The sequence below is a fragment of the Rana temporaria genome, chromosome 9 (assembly GCF_905171775.1).
Source record: "Rana temporaria chromosome 9, aRanTem1.1, whole genome shotgun sequence".
Taxonomy (NCBI): Eukaryota; Metazoa; Chordata; class Amphibia; order Anura; family Ranidae; genus Rana; species Rana temporaria.
Genome location: NC_053497.1, coordinates 103,174,106 through 103,191,879, shown reverse-complemented (window position 1 = coordinate 103,191,879; position 17,774 = coordinate 103,174,106). Strand labels below are relative to the sequence as shown.

At 46.4% G+C, this 17,774-nt stretch overlaps 1 protein-coding gene across 1 annotated transcript in view; it reads left to right on the top strand.

The window, feature by feature from the left end:
- LOC120913799 (carboxyl-terminal PDZ ligand of neuronal nitric oxide synthase protein-like) overlaps positions 1 to 17,774 on the top strand; it is a 165,801-nt gene that overhangs the window by 37,625 nt on the left and 110,402 nt on the right. The window contains exon 2 of the mRNA XM_040324020.1: positions 3,572 to 3,643. Coding sequence (XP_040179954.1) covers positions 3,572 to 3,643 — 72 coding nt within the window. The remainder of the gene's footprint in view (positions 1 to 3,571; positions 3,644 to 17,774) is intronic.

The following is a 17,774-nucleotide window of genomic DNA, read 5'->3' as shown; positions in this document are numbered from 1 at the left end:
TACTGGCTGCATTTGCACTGACCGCTCCTCACCCATGGAGGCAAGTACAATGGGGATGGAGGGGGGGGGGGAGTTTAGGTGTCCACCTGTTCAATTTAAAAGTTAAACTAACCCTTTAAAGCAGGGATCCTCAAACTACGGCCCTCCAGCTGTTGCGGAACTACACATCCCATGAGGCATTGTAAAACTCTGAAATTCACAGACATGACTAGGCATGATGGGAATTGTTGTTCCTGAACAACTGGAGGGCCGTAGTTTGAAGACCCATGCTTTAAAGGAAGTTTAATGGTCACAGCATACTTCCTTTTATAGGAGCATTGTACAACACAAACAATACTTTGGCAATCCAACGTGAACTTAAACCTTTTGAAGAAATGGTGCGACTGTGAGTGAAAAAATGTTTAATTCCCGCCTTTCTGCTGGCAATCTCTTTCCACAACGTCCTGGGTTCCCTGTATGATTTACAGCTTTTACTCTTCTGTTTGTCGATTGAAAAGGTATATTAAGAAATTATACAAGAGTGTACAAGTCAAGGTACGGTAGAATACATGTAACAGATACAAAAAATCCTGTCAATGAATAATCGAGAAGCATTTCTGGAATGATTCACTGGGCGTTCAGCATGGGATATGCCGATACCCCTTAGGATGGTAAGGGGAGGAGAGAGAATGAGGAGAAGTAGTGGGGGGCTGGAAGAGGGGGAAGGGAAAAGGAGGAAAGAACAGGAGGGCAGCATATGCACAGCCTATGAAGGCAATTACTAAATCTGAGTATTTAAAGTGGCTATAAAGCCTAAACCTTTTTTTAACTTCATGCATATTTTTCATTCAGGTGAAAAATGTTTAGGCATCAGTACCACCCACTTACCTGAGGCCTCATTCCATCCAGCGCTGTGCCCTTCTGCAGCTTTTCTCTTTCCTCACTTCCTGGTCTCTCGGGCTTTGCTAAGGCAGCAGGAGCCACTGGCTCCCTCTACTGTTAATCAAGCCCAGTGATGAAGGCACAGGGCGTAGTCTCGCTGTCTGTGGGAGGAGCCAGGAGCACCAACGGAAACCGAGAAGTAGAGGTTCGGGGGCCACTCTGTGCAATTCCTTTGAACAGAGTAGGTAAATGTTTTGAAGTCAATTTGTGGGATACAGATACTCAAATCTAGACACCACCTCCCCTATGAGAGTACATTTTAGGAAAATGGGAAGAAGGGTAACAAACCCTGGGGTCTTTAAACGGTGTCGGTTAAATCAATAATGCAAATATAGTTAAAAATTGAATTTTTTATTTTACAAAATAGAACACAATAATTTAGACATATAAAAAAACATCCGATGGTAGAACATTCTCTCCAGTTAAGCAACATCCTTTTTGTGTACTGATGCCAAAAACGAAACTGTACATTCAAGATGAGGTCTTATGCCGCATACACATGATCTGATATTCCGACAACAAAACTGGGGATTTTTTTCCAACGGAATGTTTGCTCAAACTTGTCTTGCATACACACGGTCACACAAATGTTGTAGGAAATTCCAAACATCAAGAACGGGGTCACGTACAACACTACGACGAGCCGAGAAAAATGAAGTTCAATGATTCCGAGCATGCGTAGGATTTTTGTGCGTCGGAATTGCATACAGATGATCGGAATTTCCGACAAGCACTTTTGTTGTCGGAAAAAATTGAGAACCAGCTCTCAAATATTTGATGTCAGAAATTCCGACAGCAAATGTCCGACCAAAAGCTCACATCGAACATTCGATCGTGTGTACGCGGCATTCGACCATACACTGATTGAAATGTGATCAGCGTGTAGGCTCCCCCACTCGACAGAAGTCGATTGTTTAATTGACTTATGCTGAAGGGACATGTTGGAAAATTGTCCAGTAGGGTGCCACTGTCACAATACAAAGTTCAGCCTGGAGATTTCTCTGTCTACTTTGATTGTGCCCAATGGATGAACGAAAAATGGCCAGCTTTACGTATGCTTTGTCAGGGGCAAGATTGTCTGCATCTTTCTGTACTTCTTTTTAATGTATAATCTGTCTTTATGTTCAGTATTGTATAAACAGAGAAAGGAAGTTGTCTCAGGTCATTCAAGACATACAAAATATGATATTGTTGAACTTAATAAAACAATTGTTTTTGGTATCATGTTCAACAGTGAATTGTGTTTCCAGAAAGGGTGGCTTGCATAACATTGTACAATGGAGATCTTTGTTGATTTTACAAAAACTGGCATGAATTAAGAGGAGGGTGTGTTGTATACTATATTTAAATATCCATCATAGAAAGGGAAATGATGAGTAGGAGTGCCAGGGGTAAGAAAAAAGGAAGCTGGAAAGAGGGGTTGGGAAAGTAAAGGGGAAGAGAATAGGTGGAAAATTGAGGCAAGTGAAGAGTTTGTACCTCTTTGAAAGCAAGAAAGTATCTCGTATGGTTTAGAGCTGACGAAAGTTGGCCATACATGTTATAATTCAATTTAAAAATGTTTCTGTAGTTTTAGAACAACATTAAGCCCAGGTTCACACTGGGCTGCGGGAGTGAAGCCGTGCGAGTTCAGCTGGCAGTCCCGATTTTGGCCGCAATTAAAGGGACATCTGTGCAGGACTGTTCCATTGCCGGCAAATGCCGCCGATTTGAGATGCGATCTGACATGTCAAATCGCATCTCAAATCTTACCAATGTGAACCAGGGCTAAGGCTCGGTTCACACTGCTGCAATGCAAGAACTTGTGCAAATCCAGTACGGGTTCCCGCATCGCATACAACTCGCATACAGTTCACACTGCCCTATACGAACCACTGCAGGTATCAATACAAAGTTAATGACACCCACAGATTGGTTCACATATCACAGTGCGAACTGTACATTCGGACAGGAATTGGATCGCATGGGTGTTAACACACATGCAATCCGATTTTGGTGCGGACCAAAAACAGGGTCCTGCACGACTTTGGGCCGAATGCAATGCAAATTCAGCCATACAATCTGTATGGCTGAATTTGCATTGCACAGACATTGCATGTGATTTGCACTGCAGTGCAGTGCGAATCACATGCAATGTATGACATTGCAGCAGTGTGAACCTAGCCTTAGTGTAATACCCTGACTTGTAAATTGAAAGATTTGGTAAATCTAAAGGAGATCGTACAAAAAGATTGTAGTGTGTGGGCATCGTCAGTCTTTAGATCTATTTAGTAGGGATGCACTGGTATATCGGCCGCTGAAAATTATTGGATGAAACTAGGCTTAATCAGCATTTTTTCCGATAGAAATAAAAAAAAGGTGTCAATCGCATGCTGCATCCCATTGACTTCAGTGCACAAACCGCGTCTCATTGACTTCAATGCACAAACTGCGTCTCATTAACTTCAATGCAAAAACTGCGTCCCATTGACTTCAATGCAAAAAGGCCAGCCACATTAATTCAATTTAAAAACCTGTCCATTGTGCGCCCCGAGTTTCGGTCCAGAATTTTAAATTTTGGTGCAACACTACTATTTAGTTCCTCATGGCAGGATTTTGTACAAGCCTTTCATTGCAGATCAGAATCCTAACTATCTGTATCTCTTTCTAGTATATTGGCAGCCTGGATGTCCCGAGACCCAACAGCCGGGTGGAAATTGTGGCAGCCATGAGAAGGATAAGGGTGAGATTTCTATTTTCTTCTAAGAAACCTAATGTTGCCATGCAGGCCTGGAAGATGGATGCTGTTTGTTAGTTGTATACTTGACAGTGACTGAGATTTTCTCTAATGCCGAGTATACACGATCAGGCTTTTGCCCGGCCAAATCACATCGGAATTCCATCGGAGAAAATCTAAAATCTAAACTCTAATGGAATTCATCATGTTTCTGCTAGTTAAAGAGTTTCGTTTTATTTCCTTTCTGTACCATCTGTTCCATTTTCTCTTTTGTGTATTTTTATTTCTCTGAATTTCCAGAATTGATATTGCTGAGAAAAATATAATTTATAGTGATGGTCAAGGGCTGTAGAAAACAAATGCTAAATGTGGAAGAATTGACTTGTAAAGGACTCATGCTCTCTAGTAGTCTTTCTACACGTTGCAAGTCTCTTACTGTTTTTATTGAAAACTAATAAGGAATTTCTGATGCAACATTAGAGACGACAAGAGTAAAAATTTGATTGGATTGAAATTTAGGTCAGTTTCCATAGGTTATTCCCTCCAGCACGGAGGGAATAACCTATGGAAACTGACCTAAAGAAGGATACTTTTATCACAAAGGAATGTTGCATGGAAGCTGGTGAATGAGAGTTGTCCTGATTTTTGGGTGAAAAGCTTCACATGATGCGATTTGCCACACAATAAAACATGGGAAAAACCTCACCGCTTTTTAGGTGCCTTTGAAAATAATGGCACCTGAAACTACAACAATTCTGACATCCCAAAACACCAAGTTTGAATGGAGCTAAAGACCGGCCATACATGAGCCTTCTTCTTTTTTTTATTTAATTTTTTTAGTTTAACCAGCGGGTTAAACAAAAGAAAAATACCGTATTTGCTGGTGTATAAGGCGACCAGGCGTATAAGACGACCCCCTAATTTTACTTTTTTTTTAAGATTTTTTTTTTTTTTTGCCTGTACTCACCGTATAAGACGACCCCCCCCCTTCCGAGGCTTCCAACACTTCATATTTCTTCCTTCTGGAGCCATATTCTTCTTCATTCTTGCTGGAGCTGGAGCCATATTCTTCTTCCTTCGTGCTGGAGCCAATCACGGCGAGCAATTTATTCTATTAATGAATACAAAGCCTGCTTGGATTGGCAGAGGCTGTAACATCATCAGCCCACGGCTCTCTGACTCTCAAAGCCAATCCGAGCAGGCTACTGTATGTAGCCTCCTCGGATTGGCAGAGGTTGTTACTCCGATCCGAACAGGCTCTGTATTCATTTGAATACATCGCTCACCGGGACTGGCTAAGCGGTATATACTGTATATACAGCTGCATACAGTGTTACCGCACATCCAGCAGGCATCCGAGCAGCTGACCCGGCGTATAAGACAATCCCTGATTTTTGGGTATTTTTTTTTTTACGTGTAAAAGGTAGTCTTATACGCCAGCAAATACAGTAGTTGCTTTTCGCCATCCACACATTCGATTGTGGATGGGGTAATCCCTCCCTCGTATTTTGACAGGGGACGGGGTGACTTTCCAGTTGTCAAAATTCACTAATCTGCACCGCTGGCCATAGCCAGCAATGCTGATTGAGAGAAAACTTTCCAACAGGTTGGTTGTACACAAGTCGACTGTCCATACATGGATAAAAATTTGGCCTGTTCCTGCTGAACCTGAATTTTGATCCATGTACGACCAGCTTAAAATGTCTGCCTGCGTCTATCTGGACAAAGACAAACAATCACAGCTGAAAATGTACATATTTTAATTTCAGAAAGTGACATATAGGGGTTGATTTACTAAAACGGAAGAGTGCAAAATCTGGTGCAGCTCAGCATAGAAACCAATCAGTTTACAGTTTTTTTTTTTTTTGTTTTTTGTCAAAGCTTAATTGAACCAGATGAAGTTAGAAGCTGATTGGCTACCAGGCACAGCTGCACCAGATTTTTCACCCACCACTTTTAACCCCATCGTTTTTGAGAAGGAGAGTGGGGAGAGTTTCCAATAAGGAAGTGGCTGCTCTGGGCTTCAACAAAATGGCGGCCTCCAGCAAGAAGAAACAGGAGCAATGCTGGAGGCAATTTACAGCACACACTATTTTGGTAGCATAATTATTATGTGGAATGTATGTTCTCTTGTTAAAGAATATTTATTGTTATTAAACTGTTATGGGTAAAGTTCTGCTTTACATCTTTTTTAATTCATATTACTTTTTGTTGTGGAGACAGTGGTATCCACCATGGCAAGAAGAGAGGGTGAATCTCTGCCCAGAAGAGACACAAAACTAAAATGAAAGTGTTTTTTTTTTTTTGGCTTTACATACAATTTATTTCTCTGGCTATATGTGTAATTTTTACCCTCTGTACATATAGACAACACACCACCCTACCGATGGGGGCTTTTGAGGGGATATAGGGCTTTTAATTCAGCATATAGGAGTTACTTAGCAGCTGCATGGACTGTATGCTGAATACAGTACTGCCTCTTGATGGCAAACTGAGAAGCATCAGTGAAACTTATGATGTCAGCCGTCTGTTTGTCTGACTTCAGTACAAAACTGACAGGCTGTGTTCATAATATGACAGCTTGGCATAGAGAATCTGCCCATCCGTGGCGCCGTGTGTAGAAGTAGACAGGCCTCTCCACGGGATATGCATATCCTTCTATAATTCTGTGTGTGGATAGATGAGGCTGCGTGGACAGAGGTAGAGAAAACGGAAAATGAATTTCCTTTATAAAACCACAATGGCAGCCACATCAGTTTACAACTAGAAGAGTAATACAACAATTCCCAGGATTTGTCTTGGCAGATCGGCACAAAAAACCTCACTAAATTGTTTCAGCAGAGATATATGTATAATCCATGCATAAATTAAGAGCAGGATTACTTGGAGGCACCCCAATTTATTTCATAACTATTTCCATAACTGACATAGGTATTATTTCTGTGCCGGAATCTAAACAAACTTCTGGCTGCTATTAAAAAAAATCTTTACATCCCCACCTGATCATTTTGACATACAAATGTTTACCTTATTCCCTGTGAAGTATGATCCCAGAAGAGCTCTAAGCACTTCCAGGCTCAGATTTAGCCCTCCGACCGTTGCACCCATGTCTGTGCTTGACTGACTTCAACAGAGTGCAGGGGTAACATTAGGGGTCTAACGGACCCATGATGTATCCATAAAGCATAACTAAACCCAAGAACAAAAATACAACATGTTGCAGATTACAGATCTCTGATGTAGTGGCTACATTCATTTTTCCTTTTTTTCTTTTTTTTACTCACACGAAGAGCATAAAAAAAATACAGAAAATACCTGTTGCCAGAACGTACATTGTCCTAATCACTTCCCGGGACAAACCACAAAGTGGCTCATAATTGTGAAGTGAAAGGAAAATAATAAATGGGTTTTCAAAATTTCTTACAAATATGTGAAAAGTGTGGCATGCATTTGTATTCAGTCCCCCAGTCAATACTTTGTAGAACCACCTTTCGCTGCAATTACAGTTGCATGTCTTTTTGGGGATGTCTCTACCAGCTTTGAACATCTAGAGTGAAATTTTTGCCCATTCTTCTTTGCAAAATAGCTCAGGCTCTGTCAGATTGGATGGAGAGCGTCTGTGAACAGCAATTTTCAAGTCTTGCCACAGATTCTCAATTGGATTTAGATCTGGACTATGACTGGGTCATTCTTTTTTTTTTTTTTTATATCAGAGAAGTTTTTATTGCTCATAGAACAAACAAGAAAACAGCAGTATGACATCTCATACAAGGTATAAACAATACACTACACATACAACTCTTCGTCAGATACCAAGCATGTATGCATCCTACCCTATATTGCGTCCTCCCTTCCCACTCTTCCATATCTAGCGAATTTAGTTACCTCCTAACAATCTCATCTGGACGAGCTCCACAGGGCTCAGGCCGGGTGTGGCGAGCCATGGATCCCATATTCTTTCAAACTTGCCCACCCTACCCCTGTGCTGATAAATGTACCTTTCCATTACAAGCATCTTGCCCATATGTGTCACCCATAGTTTAAACGTGGGGGGTGCCTCCAGTTTCCACTTCAGGAGAATGACCTTCCTGGCCTGGAATAAAGCTCTATTGAGTGCTATTCTAGTTATCTCCTCCGATACCGCCCCCTCCAGTACTCCGAGCAGGCAATAGACTGGTTCTAAGGGAACGGTAGTCTGGAAGACAGAGTTGAGCGTGTCCATGACCTCCCTCCAGAACCTGTGGAGTTTGGGGCAACGCCAGAGCAGGTGAATCAAATCACCCGTCCCTACCCTGCACCTGTTGCACATGGGGTCAGGGACCCTGCCCATTTTAAAGAGTTTCACGGGGGTGTAGTGGACCCGTAGTAGGATATATAGTTGCGATATTCTCTGTGCGACGTTAAGGGAACAACTATTGACCACCTGCAGTGCCTCCTCCCACATGTCACCTGTCAATGGCCCAACGTCCTCTTCCCACTGATCTGCCACCTTCATAGGATGTCCCTCTAGAAAAGAGTCAAGCAGCATATTATAGCACAGTGAGATAATGCCTTTGGTCTCCGAAGCGTCCCGTAGGACGCGGAAGACCGGAGTGGGGGACTGAGCCCACTCCACCGCGCCCCCCTGGGCCCTGATTGCATGTTGCAGCTGGACATAGTAAAAAAGCATGTTTTGTGGGAGCGCAAATCTGGACCTTAAAGTATCAAATGGGAGCAAAGTGCCCCTATGAAAAATCTGTTTGAGTAGGCTAATACCCCGAAGGCTCCACCGGGGGCCCTGATCTAGTTTGGCTAATTCCGTGTAAGTGTCGTTATCCCATATCGGGCTGTATTCAGTAAACCCTGTGACCCCCTGGAGCTGCCTCGCCTTATTCCACACCTTCTGGGTAAGTGCATATGTGGGCATTTTCCTATTGGGCTTCTGGAAGTGCTGAGCCTCAAGTCCCTCCGGAATCGACCGGGCCCCAGTGCCAAACAATAAAAGCCTGGCCGAGGAGCCGGCCGGGGCCGGAGACATAGCACCAATTAGGTGCTGTAGCTGCGCAGCTAGGTAGTAGATCCATGGGTTGGGGAGTGCCAGCCCCCCTCCCTCCTTGGGCCGCTGCAATTGCTCCAGCTTTATCCTGGGCGTTTTGGTGTGCCATAGCAGTTGTCTAAAGAGCGAGTTTACCACTCTAAAAGTTTTGAGGGTGATGACTATCGGGGAATTGTGGAGCAGGTACAGCAACTGTGGCATCAGGATCATCTTAATGAGATTGGTCTTACCCGCGAGGGACATTTGCAGCCTATTCCATATGTGGATCTTGTCTCTAAACCTGGTCAGTAGGGGAAAGATATTCAAACGACTATAGTCAGTCACTATGGGGGAAACATGCACCCCTAGGTATTTAAAAGAGGACACTACCGGGACAGGGGTTGAGGGGCTACCCTCGGACTGAGGAGGTCCGTCTAAGTACATCAACGCGGATTTAGTCCAATTTATGGTGAGGCCAGAAAAATGTCCGAACCTCACCACAAGGGACATCACCTGGCTCAGGGATTCATCTGTATCTTCCAGAAACAGGAGCATGTCGTCGGCGTACAACATGAGTTTCTCATGCATGTCTCCGTATCGGAAGCCCCTTACTGCTGGGCAGTCCCGCAGCAGGGCCGCCAGGGGCTCAATCGCCAAGGCGAAGAGCAGGGGGGACAGGGGACAGCCCTGCCTGGTCCCCCTGCCCAAAGCGAAGGCAGGAGACATCCGGTCCGACAGCCGCACGGCCGCCTGGGGCGCGTCATACAACAGTCTCACCCACCTCAAGAAATTAGGGCCGAAGCCAAACTTGGCTAATACCACCCACAGATACCGCCAGCCGACACTGTCGAAAGCCTTATTGGCATCAAGTGACAACAGTGCCCGTTGGCCGACGGTGTCCGATGGGGTCTGCATGTTTAGGTACAGGCGGCGAAGGTTGGTCGCGGTGGAACTACGTGGCATAAATCCCGCCTGGTCAGGGTGGATTATGGATAGAATAATCGTGTTAACCCTCATGGCTAGTACTTTGGCTAAAATTTTTACGTCGCTCTGCAGCAGGGAGATGGGCCTGTATGAGCCTGGGTCGAGGGGGTCCTTGCCTGGTTTCAGCAAAAGAATAATGTTTGCCCTTGTCATGGAGGGGGGTAGCTTCCCCTGTTCAAAAGCAGCATTAAAGACCTCTAGGAGTTTGGGGAGAATCTCCCCCCCATATTGGGTGTATACCTCCATAGGGATCCCATCGTCTCCCGGAGCCTTACAGGTAGGGAAGGAGGCAGCCGCCTTCGTTAATTCGTCAAGGGTAAGGGGAGCGTCCATTGCAGCTCGGGCCTGTCGGGACAACACCGGAAGAGCCACTTCTTCTATGTATGTTTGTAGCTCACTGTCAGGGTAGTCGTCACAGGGTTTATACAGATCCATGTAGAAGGTCGCCAACACGGCAACTATCTGCTCTGGATCGTTCACTAGCCTCCCCTGAGAGTTGCGAATTTCTCCTATGGCCGGTTACGCCTGTTGGGACCTGGCAATCCTGGCCAAAAGTCTGCCCGTCTTTTCCCCCTCCTCGTAAAAAGCCTGCTTGGTAAAAAAACGTTTCTTTTCCGCGGTGGACGCTCTCAACCGGTCCAGGGAGTCCTGGCCCGATATCCAAGCGTCCCTCGCGGAGTCCGAGGGATCTGTTACATATTGTAGTTCCAGTCTCTGCACCTGGTCCCCGACCTGTTCTAGAAGTGCTGCGGAGTTGCGCTTAACGGCAGTGATTTCAGCAATAAACGTGCCCCTAAGGCAAGCCTTGAATGCATCCCACCCCTCGACTGCATCACCCCCTTGGCCATTTTCCGTAAAGTATTTCCCTATCTGCAGCCCTATTCGCTCATGAGAGGTGAACAGTTTTAACCAGAATGCGTTCATTTTCCAGGGGGCCCTGGGCAGGGAGGAGACCGGGCGGGTAATAAGGTGTACTGCCAGGGGTGAGTGGTCCGATACCCCTCGGGGGAGGTATTCCGACTTGGAGACCATATGCAGAACCTGGGTGGACCCCACGCACAGATCAATGCGTGAAAGCGACCCATGGGTCTTAGAAAAGCAGGAGAATTGTTTGGTCGTCGGGTGTCTGACTCTCCAAACATCAATCCAACCCACCTCCGCCAGCAGGCGGCTCAAAATAGTGCCTCTGCCCCCCAGCGGTGGTATGGCCGGTGGATGTCTATCCAGCCTGGGGTCCAAGCACCCGTTAAAGTCCCCCATAATCATGACAGGTATATCAGGCTTATCAGCTAAGTGTGACAGGAGACATTGTATAACCTCTCTAGAAAAGGGGGGGGGAATATATACAAAAGCAAGTATCATTGTCACAGTAAAGAGTTTGCAATGCAGAAAAACATATCTCCCTTGGGAGTCTATTACCAATTCTATTTCCTGGTAGGCCAAGGATTTGTGAACCAAAACACTCACCCCCCGAGAGTAGGAGGTGTGAGTGGAGTGGTATGCCTTGCCCACCCAGGAAAGTCCCAGGCATCCTATAGTGTCTTTCGTAAGATGAGTCTCCTGGAGACCCACTACTGCGGGATGGAACTTCTTCAGGCATGAGCCAATCATAGTGCGCTTCAGGGGGTCATGGACACCACGGACATTCCATGATACTATAGGTGTGGTAGCCATGACCGTTGGGGATTAATGGCAACGCCGTACGGCGACAGTGTCTCAAGTCCACCTCGAGCACAGGAGTCCAGAACAAATAATGCGTGCCTGTAGGCATCAGTCCATGTACGAAATGGGTGGAGGTATAAAAAATATAATGTGGGGAGAGGGGAGGTAGCGTAGCGTGTAGTGAGATGAGCAAAAAACAACACAAAAACTGAGATGAAAAAACACAGTCTCCGGAACTCTGTGCCAACCGGGCACCTATCAGTCCTCCCCAGACTACGGGGTCGTTCTCTAGCGTGTGCGACATAGAGGGGGGGCCTCCCCCTCTGCCGCTCAGATTCCAACATTGGAAGGGTAATTTTTCAAAAGCTCTGAGCTCGCGCTGACAAAAAAAAAAAAAAAAGGAAAAAGAAAATAGCAATTAGAGATATAAAAAACAGGCATTTCCCACAACAGGTGTCATACCTAGTCCATCTTGTGCGGTCAGGTGTTTCAGTCCCCCTCGTCTACGTCCCGTCTCCTGCGCAAATCTTGTTCGTTGCGGTCCAACCACTCCGCAGCATCCGCGGCGGATTCGAAGAAGGTGGCTTGGCCTCTGACTGTGACTCTTAGTTTGGCCGGGTACAGCATGGCGTATGTCACTTGAATATTTTGTAGGCGCTTCTTCACATCAGCAAATTTGGCTCTCCTGCGCTGCACTTCTGCGGAAAAGTCTGGGTAGAATGAGACCCTTGCTCCATTATAGTGTACAGTCCCCTTCTCCCGCGCCAGCCTGAGCACTATTATGCTTCCGCACCAAACATCTCCTGGAGCCATGACTCCACGAAGGCTGTGGGGTCCCGGCCCTCCACCTTCTCAGGGAGCCCCACGATGCGAACATTGTTCCTTCTTAGGCGGTTCTCGATATCGTCTGTCTTTGCGTTCGCCTGACCCGCTTGCTGCAGCGCAGTTCTGGTGTCTCTAACGAGGTGGGGCATCTGGTCCTCCACCTCACTAACGCGCCCCTCCACTGCCGTGGTGCGTTCTCTTATTTTCTGGATGTCATGTCGGATAAATGACACAGTTTCTGTCAGGGCCCCAAACTGCAGCTTAAGGCCATCCACGGACGCAGTCACAGATGTGGTGCAGCTTTGCACTGCCTGCAGGATCTCACTCAGCGTGGGTTGTGGAGCATCCTCTGGCCTCTCAAACAGGTCAGCTATCTGTCCTTGGGACACCTCCAGGGGCAGCGTGTCATCTAGGGTGGAGGCGCCATCTTGCCCCCCAGCCTCATGTAATGGTGTCGACAGCTGAGGGGGAAGGGAGCAGCTCGGGCCCTGGAGCTTTTGGGTATAGTACAGCATATCTTTGGGCTGCTCCCTCCCCTGCTGTTTTGGTGTCTTAGCCGGCTTACCCGTCTCCTTGTGTGTCTCCCAGCCGCGCGTGGCCCTCTGAGGGAGGACGGAGCCGGCGCCATCTTGGAGGGTCAGGGCCGCCACCACCGCCGCTTCCTTTTCACCTCTACGGGCCATCTCGGGGATCGGGAAGGTCTCTGTGTGGTCGCCGCCGTGTGGAGGAAGGTAGGGTGGGTCTGTCGGCGCTTTGTGCGGTACAGGATCGCCGCGGGAAGGATCGTTGCAGGATCAATAGCGGGAGCTCCGTGCCAAGCGTCCGCTCACATGCCTGTCCAGGCCACGCCCCGACTGGGTCATTCTAACACATAAATATGCTTTGATCTAAACCAGGGGTGCCCAACCAGTGGCCCGCAGAGCCTTCTGATTTGGCCCGCGACCTCTTTCTCTGGGATGGTGGGTTAGCAAGCCTCAGTGTTGTGAATGAAGATGGCGGTAGAGGAAGCAATCGGCGTGATACCAAATGCACTCTGTTTGAACCTGCAGGTTTGGTGCACTTTAAGACGGTGCACCACACCTGCAGGATATAATAGAAGTCTATGGAAAAGTGCAGCTAACCCGCTGGAAAGCCACAGGTGCACTGCGCTGCACCCGCGGTGTGGGTAAACCACAGCACATCAGTGTGAAAGCAGCCTTGGGCCCCTTTCACACAATCAGTTCGACCCAATCGGACCCTCCATTCATCTCTATGTAACAGCAGATGTAAACAGACTTGTGTCCGTTTACACCCGCCTACCTTCAATCCGATCCACTAAAAAACAACTAAAGGGTATCTGTCCCTTTCCGTATGGGCGGATCAGAGAGCCCATATTGTGGCCCGCGACCGATTTACCAAGTTGCTCAAGTGGCCCTTGCTCTTCAAAAGGTTGGGCACCCCTGATCTAAACCATTCCATTGTAGCTCTGGCTGTATGTGTAGGGTCCTTGTCCTATTGGAAGGTGAACCTCTACCTCAGTCTCAAGTCTTCTGCAGATTCTAACAGGTTTTCTTCTAAAGCCTCATACACACGATCAGACTTCCATCTGACTTTTCTGTGGATTTTGGTCCGAATGGGCGTTGGCCGTAAACTTGTTCTGCAGGACATTTTCAGCCAACTTTCACCAAATCACGTGGTTTTTCAGCTCTTTGGGCAACTTATGCTATTGTTGTCTGATCTTTTAGCATTTGGTTCTGAGAATGCGTGTTTGTACTTTGTACACACGATCGGATTATCCTCCATCAGACATTTGTTGCCGAAAAGTTTGAGGCACATTCACAGCGAACATTTGTCTGGTGAAAAACCAAAAACAATTGTCCGATGGAGCATTCACACGGTCGGATTGTCCGATTAAAACACGTCTGTCAGACAATTGTTGTCAAAAAGTCTGATCGTGTGTACAGGCCTTTAGATTGCCCTGTATTTGGCTCCATCCGTCTTCCCACCAACTCTGACCAGCTTCTGTATCCTTGCTGAAGAAAAGCATCCCCACAACATGATGCTGCCACCACCATGTTTCATAGTGGGGATGGTGTGTTCAGGGTGATGTGCAGTGTTCGTTTTCCGCCACACATATAGCGTTTTGCTTTTAGGCCAAATAGTAAAATTTTTGTCTCATCTGACCAGAGCACCTTCTTCCACATGTTTGCTGTGTCCCCCACATAGCTTCTCACAAACTGTAAATGATTTTCATCTTGCCACTATTCCATAAAGGCCAGATTTGTGGAATGCACAACTAATAGTTGTCTTGTGGACAGATTATCCCACCTGAGCTGTGGGTTTCTGCAGCTCCTTCAAGTTACCATGGGCTGCTTTTTGGTGCAATTGGTTCAACTAGATTTTAGTTAGGGGTATCGGAGTAAAGGGGGCTGAATACAAATGCATGCCACACGTTTCAGATATTTATTTTGTAAAAAAGTTTGAAAACCCTTTATAATTTTTACTTCCACTTCACAATTATGTGACACTTTTGTGTTGGTCTATCTATCACATAAAATCCCAATAATATAAATTTTCGTTTTTGGTTGTAACATGACAAAATGTGGAAAATTTCAAGGATATAAATACTTTAAGTAACTGGTATGATCTGATAAATGGCCCCAACACTCTTCCAAAGTACAATACACGCTTCACAGTGATGACTTCCACTAGCAGGTACTCATACGGATGGGCCCTTACATTCACAGTTGGACCCCTATATTATAAGGAGGTCATAACTGCATGAGATAATATCCAGATTAATGGCAAAGATTCACAATTGCTTCAACTCTCATCCCCTCCAGGTATACATGATCTCAAATACAAAGAAAGGAGTCTGTAGCGGCAAGTTTATTAAACAAACAAAACCAGAACACTCTCACATAAGAAGCTCACAGATCGGAATATCAATCGGCCAGAAACCTCCAGTCTCAGGAACTGCCTCCTGTCTCGGTCCCCCTGCAGCCTGGGATCCACAGCCTACAAAGTCAAAGCACTCCCACCTCTTACTATGCTGTCTGGTATTGCTGCCCATGTGAGGAATAATTCTAGGGATGTCATTTCATTTAGGGCCGAAAAAATGAATCGATTAATCAACAGCTAATCGATTATGAGAATAGTTCACTATTTTCATAATCGATTGTTACGGCCAGCCGCTTAGTTGGCCTGCATACAGAATGCATTATTTGTTTACATATTAGGAAATACAGTGCAGCACACCTACAGCTCAGCACACTGTCCATCCATGTTAGTAGGTGCCTTAGAACTTGTGAATGTGTGAGGAGCAATGCCTCATGGGACACGTAGTCCTGGGCAGGAATTGAGTGGTTCTAAAAGCAGAAGTTTTTTTCTTTATTTTGCCATAGAGACGCTCTGTACTACAATTTGCAGCTTGCTATTGGGGCACTCTGAAGGCAGGAGGAGGAAAGAAATTCACATGATTCACCCATCAAGACATTCAGTGTTAAGAGGGGAATCCCTCCTGCTGAGCAATTGTCTGCTCCCAGTGGGGGGGCAGGGGCGGGCGGGGGGTGCTGTCCATGCCAGAAGAAGACAGTGATTATTGCTAGCGGATATAGCAGCCGCTAATAATAATCGCAAGTGATTCCAGCAGACCGGGTGTACCCAAGCTGATCGATCGATCAACTTGGTACATTCAGCTTGCCCACACAGTTCGAATCTTGACCGGTTCAGCAGGAATTTGAACCATCTATGGTTGGCCTAATACAGGAGATGTGTTATTGACCAGATAACCAGGTAAAAACAGAGGGGGGGGAGAATGAATGCAGCCACCACATCTAAGAATTGGTAAGCTGCAATATAATACATTTTTGGTTTTGGGTTTAATCTTTAGCCGTAAAATCTGCATTTTAAAATGTGTGCGAAAAATGTAAAAACATGGCTGTAACAGCAAAAGGTTTAAAGGCTGCCCCCAGGCTTCGCTAGTAGATAGTTTCAAGTTGGGGACCATCCTCTGCAGAGGTGCCTTGATGAGGCGGGGTGGCTTAAAATTAATTTAGAAATGTATGCATCAAAAAAGCCTCTGACATGTGATGTTGAAACGGTTATGTATTTTTTTTTATGTTGGCCTGTCTGTGCACCTTTCCCCTGTTTGCTAGTTGTAAACTGATATGAGCTGCTGCCTTTGTTTTCTTTTTTACAAAGGATTTTTCCTATAATATTACCCAGGAGAGTTTTTCATATTCTAAAAGGCACTGCTGAAGAGATGACTACCTATAATTTGTTTCCACTTAAAGGTGAACTCCTGCATCCTAGTTAAACTGGAAACTTATAATTGTCTCCATTGCTGCCATCGTGGTGTTGGTTTACTCAGCCCACCACACAGGCTAGCAATATGTGAATTCCCCTTCATCCTGTACAACAGTGGGGTTTGGTTATCTGGAAATGGGATCCTCTTAGTCTATAAGAGGGTCATTGAATGGATGATCCCGCTTGTGTTCCTTTCTGCAGATTTGTCTTGTTTTGTAGACACCTTGAGGGCTGTGTCAGTTCATTGTCTCTTGCGTTGCCAAAGGTTCCTGGTTTCCTGTGTTCTTGTTTTCAAGTTTCAGTGTTCCAAGACTAACCCCGGTTTCTGACCCTGGCTCTGCTCCTTGTTAACTCTGACTTCTGGAATCCCCTGACTACAGCTTCACCTCGACAATCCTTTGGTAATTTCCAGGCCCGTCGGAACAGGAGAGGCAATGCAAGCAATTGCTTGGGGCCCCGAGCTGGAAGGGGGCCCCCAACGCGGGCGCTATGGGGCCCGCAGCCGAGTGGGGCCCGGTGAGGAGACACTACACCGCCTAGGGAGCCCGGCCGCACTGTCCTCCACGGAGCTTGCACTATCCACCAGGCAGCCGCCCTGACAGAGAGCAGAGGGGGGGGGGGGGGGGCGCGGCTGCCTTGTTCTGAATCTGAGCGGAGAGTGTAGAGGGGGATTGCTGGACACATGTGAGTCACATGTGTCCAGCAATCCCCCTCTACACTCTCCGTTCAGAACAAGGCAGCCCCCCCCCCCTCTGCTCTCTGTGTCCACAGGCCTCTCTCACTTCTCTCTACAGTGTCCAGAAGCACAGCGCCCCCCCCCCCTCATGCTCTCCTGGCCGTGTCTGGAGCAGACATGGATGGTGCATCATGGGATATAGCATGGCACTGGCACCTGGCAGCGGCTCCCGGGCTTTGGGTCAGGTGGAGCCTGGAAGAGGCACGAACACAGCAAACAGCAGGTACACAGTACTATATTGTCAGAAGTTTGCTGAGCCCAAGACCGTCACCTGGTGACACTGGTGTGGTGAATAAAAACTGTTGCATATTGTATATGTGTGATGACAACTTCTTGTGTAACTTCATTTATGAGGATTTAGGTTGAAGATTGTCCTCCTGTTAATCGCTAGTGTCATTTTGGAGTATCCTGATCCCTGAACCCTTCTCATGATCATTGACATAAAATTTTTAAATGTGTTTGTGTATTAAAATATCCCCCACCCCACATTGCATTGATTGGCACTGGTGACGCTGTATTTGATGGGCACTGGTGACACTGTATTTGATGGGTGCTGGTGAGGCTGCATTTGATGGGAACTGGTGACGCTGTATTTGATGGGCACTGGTGACACTGTATTTGATGGGCGC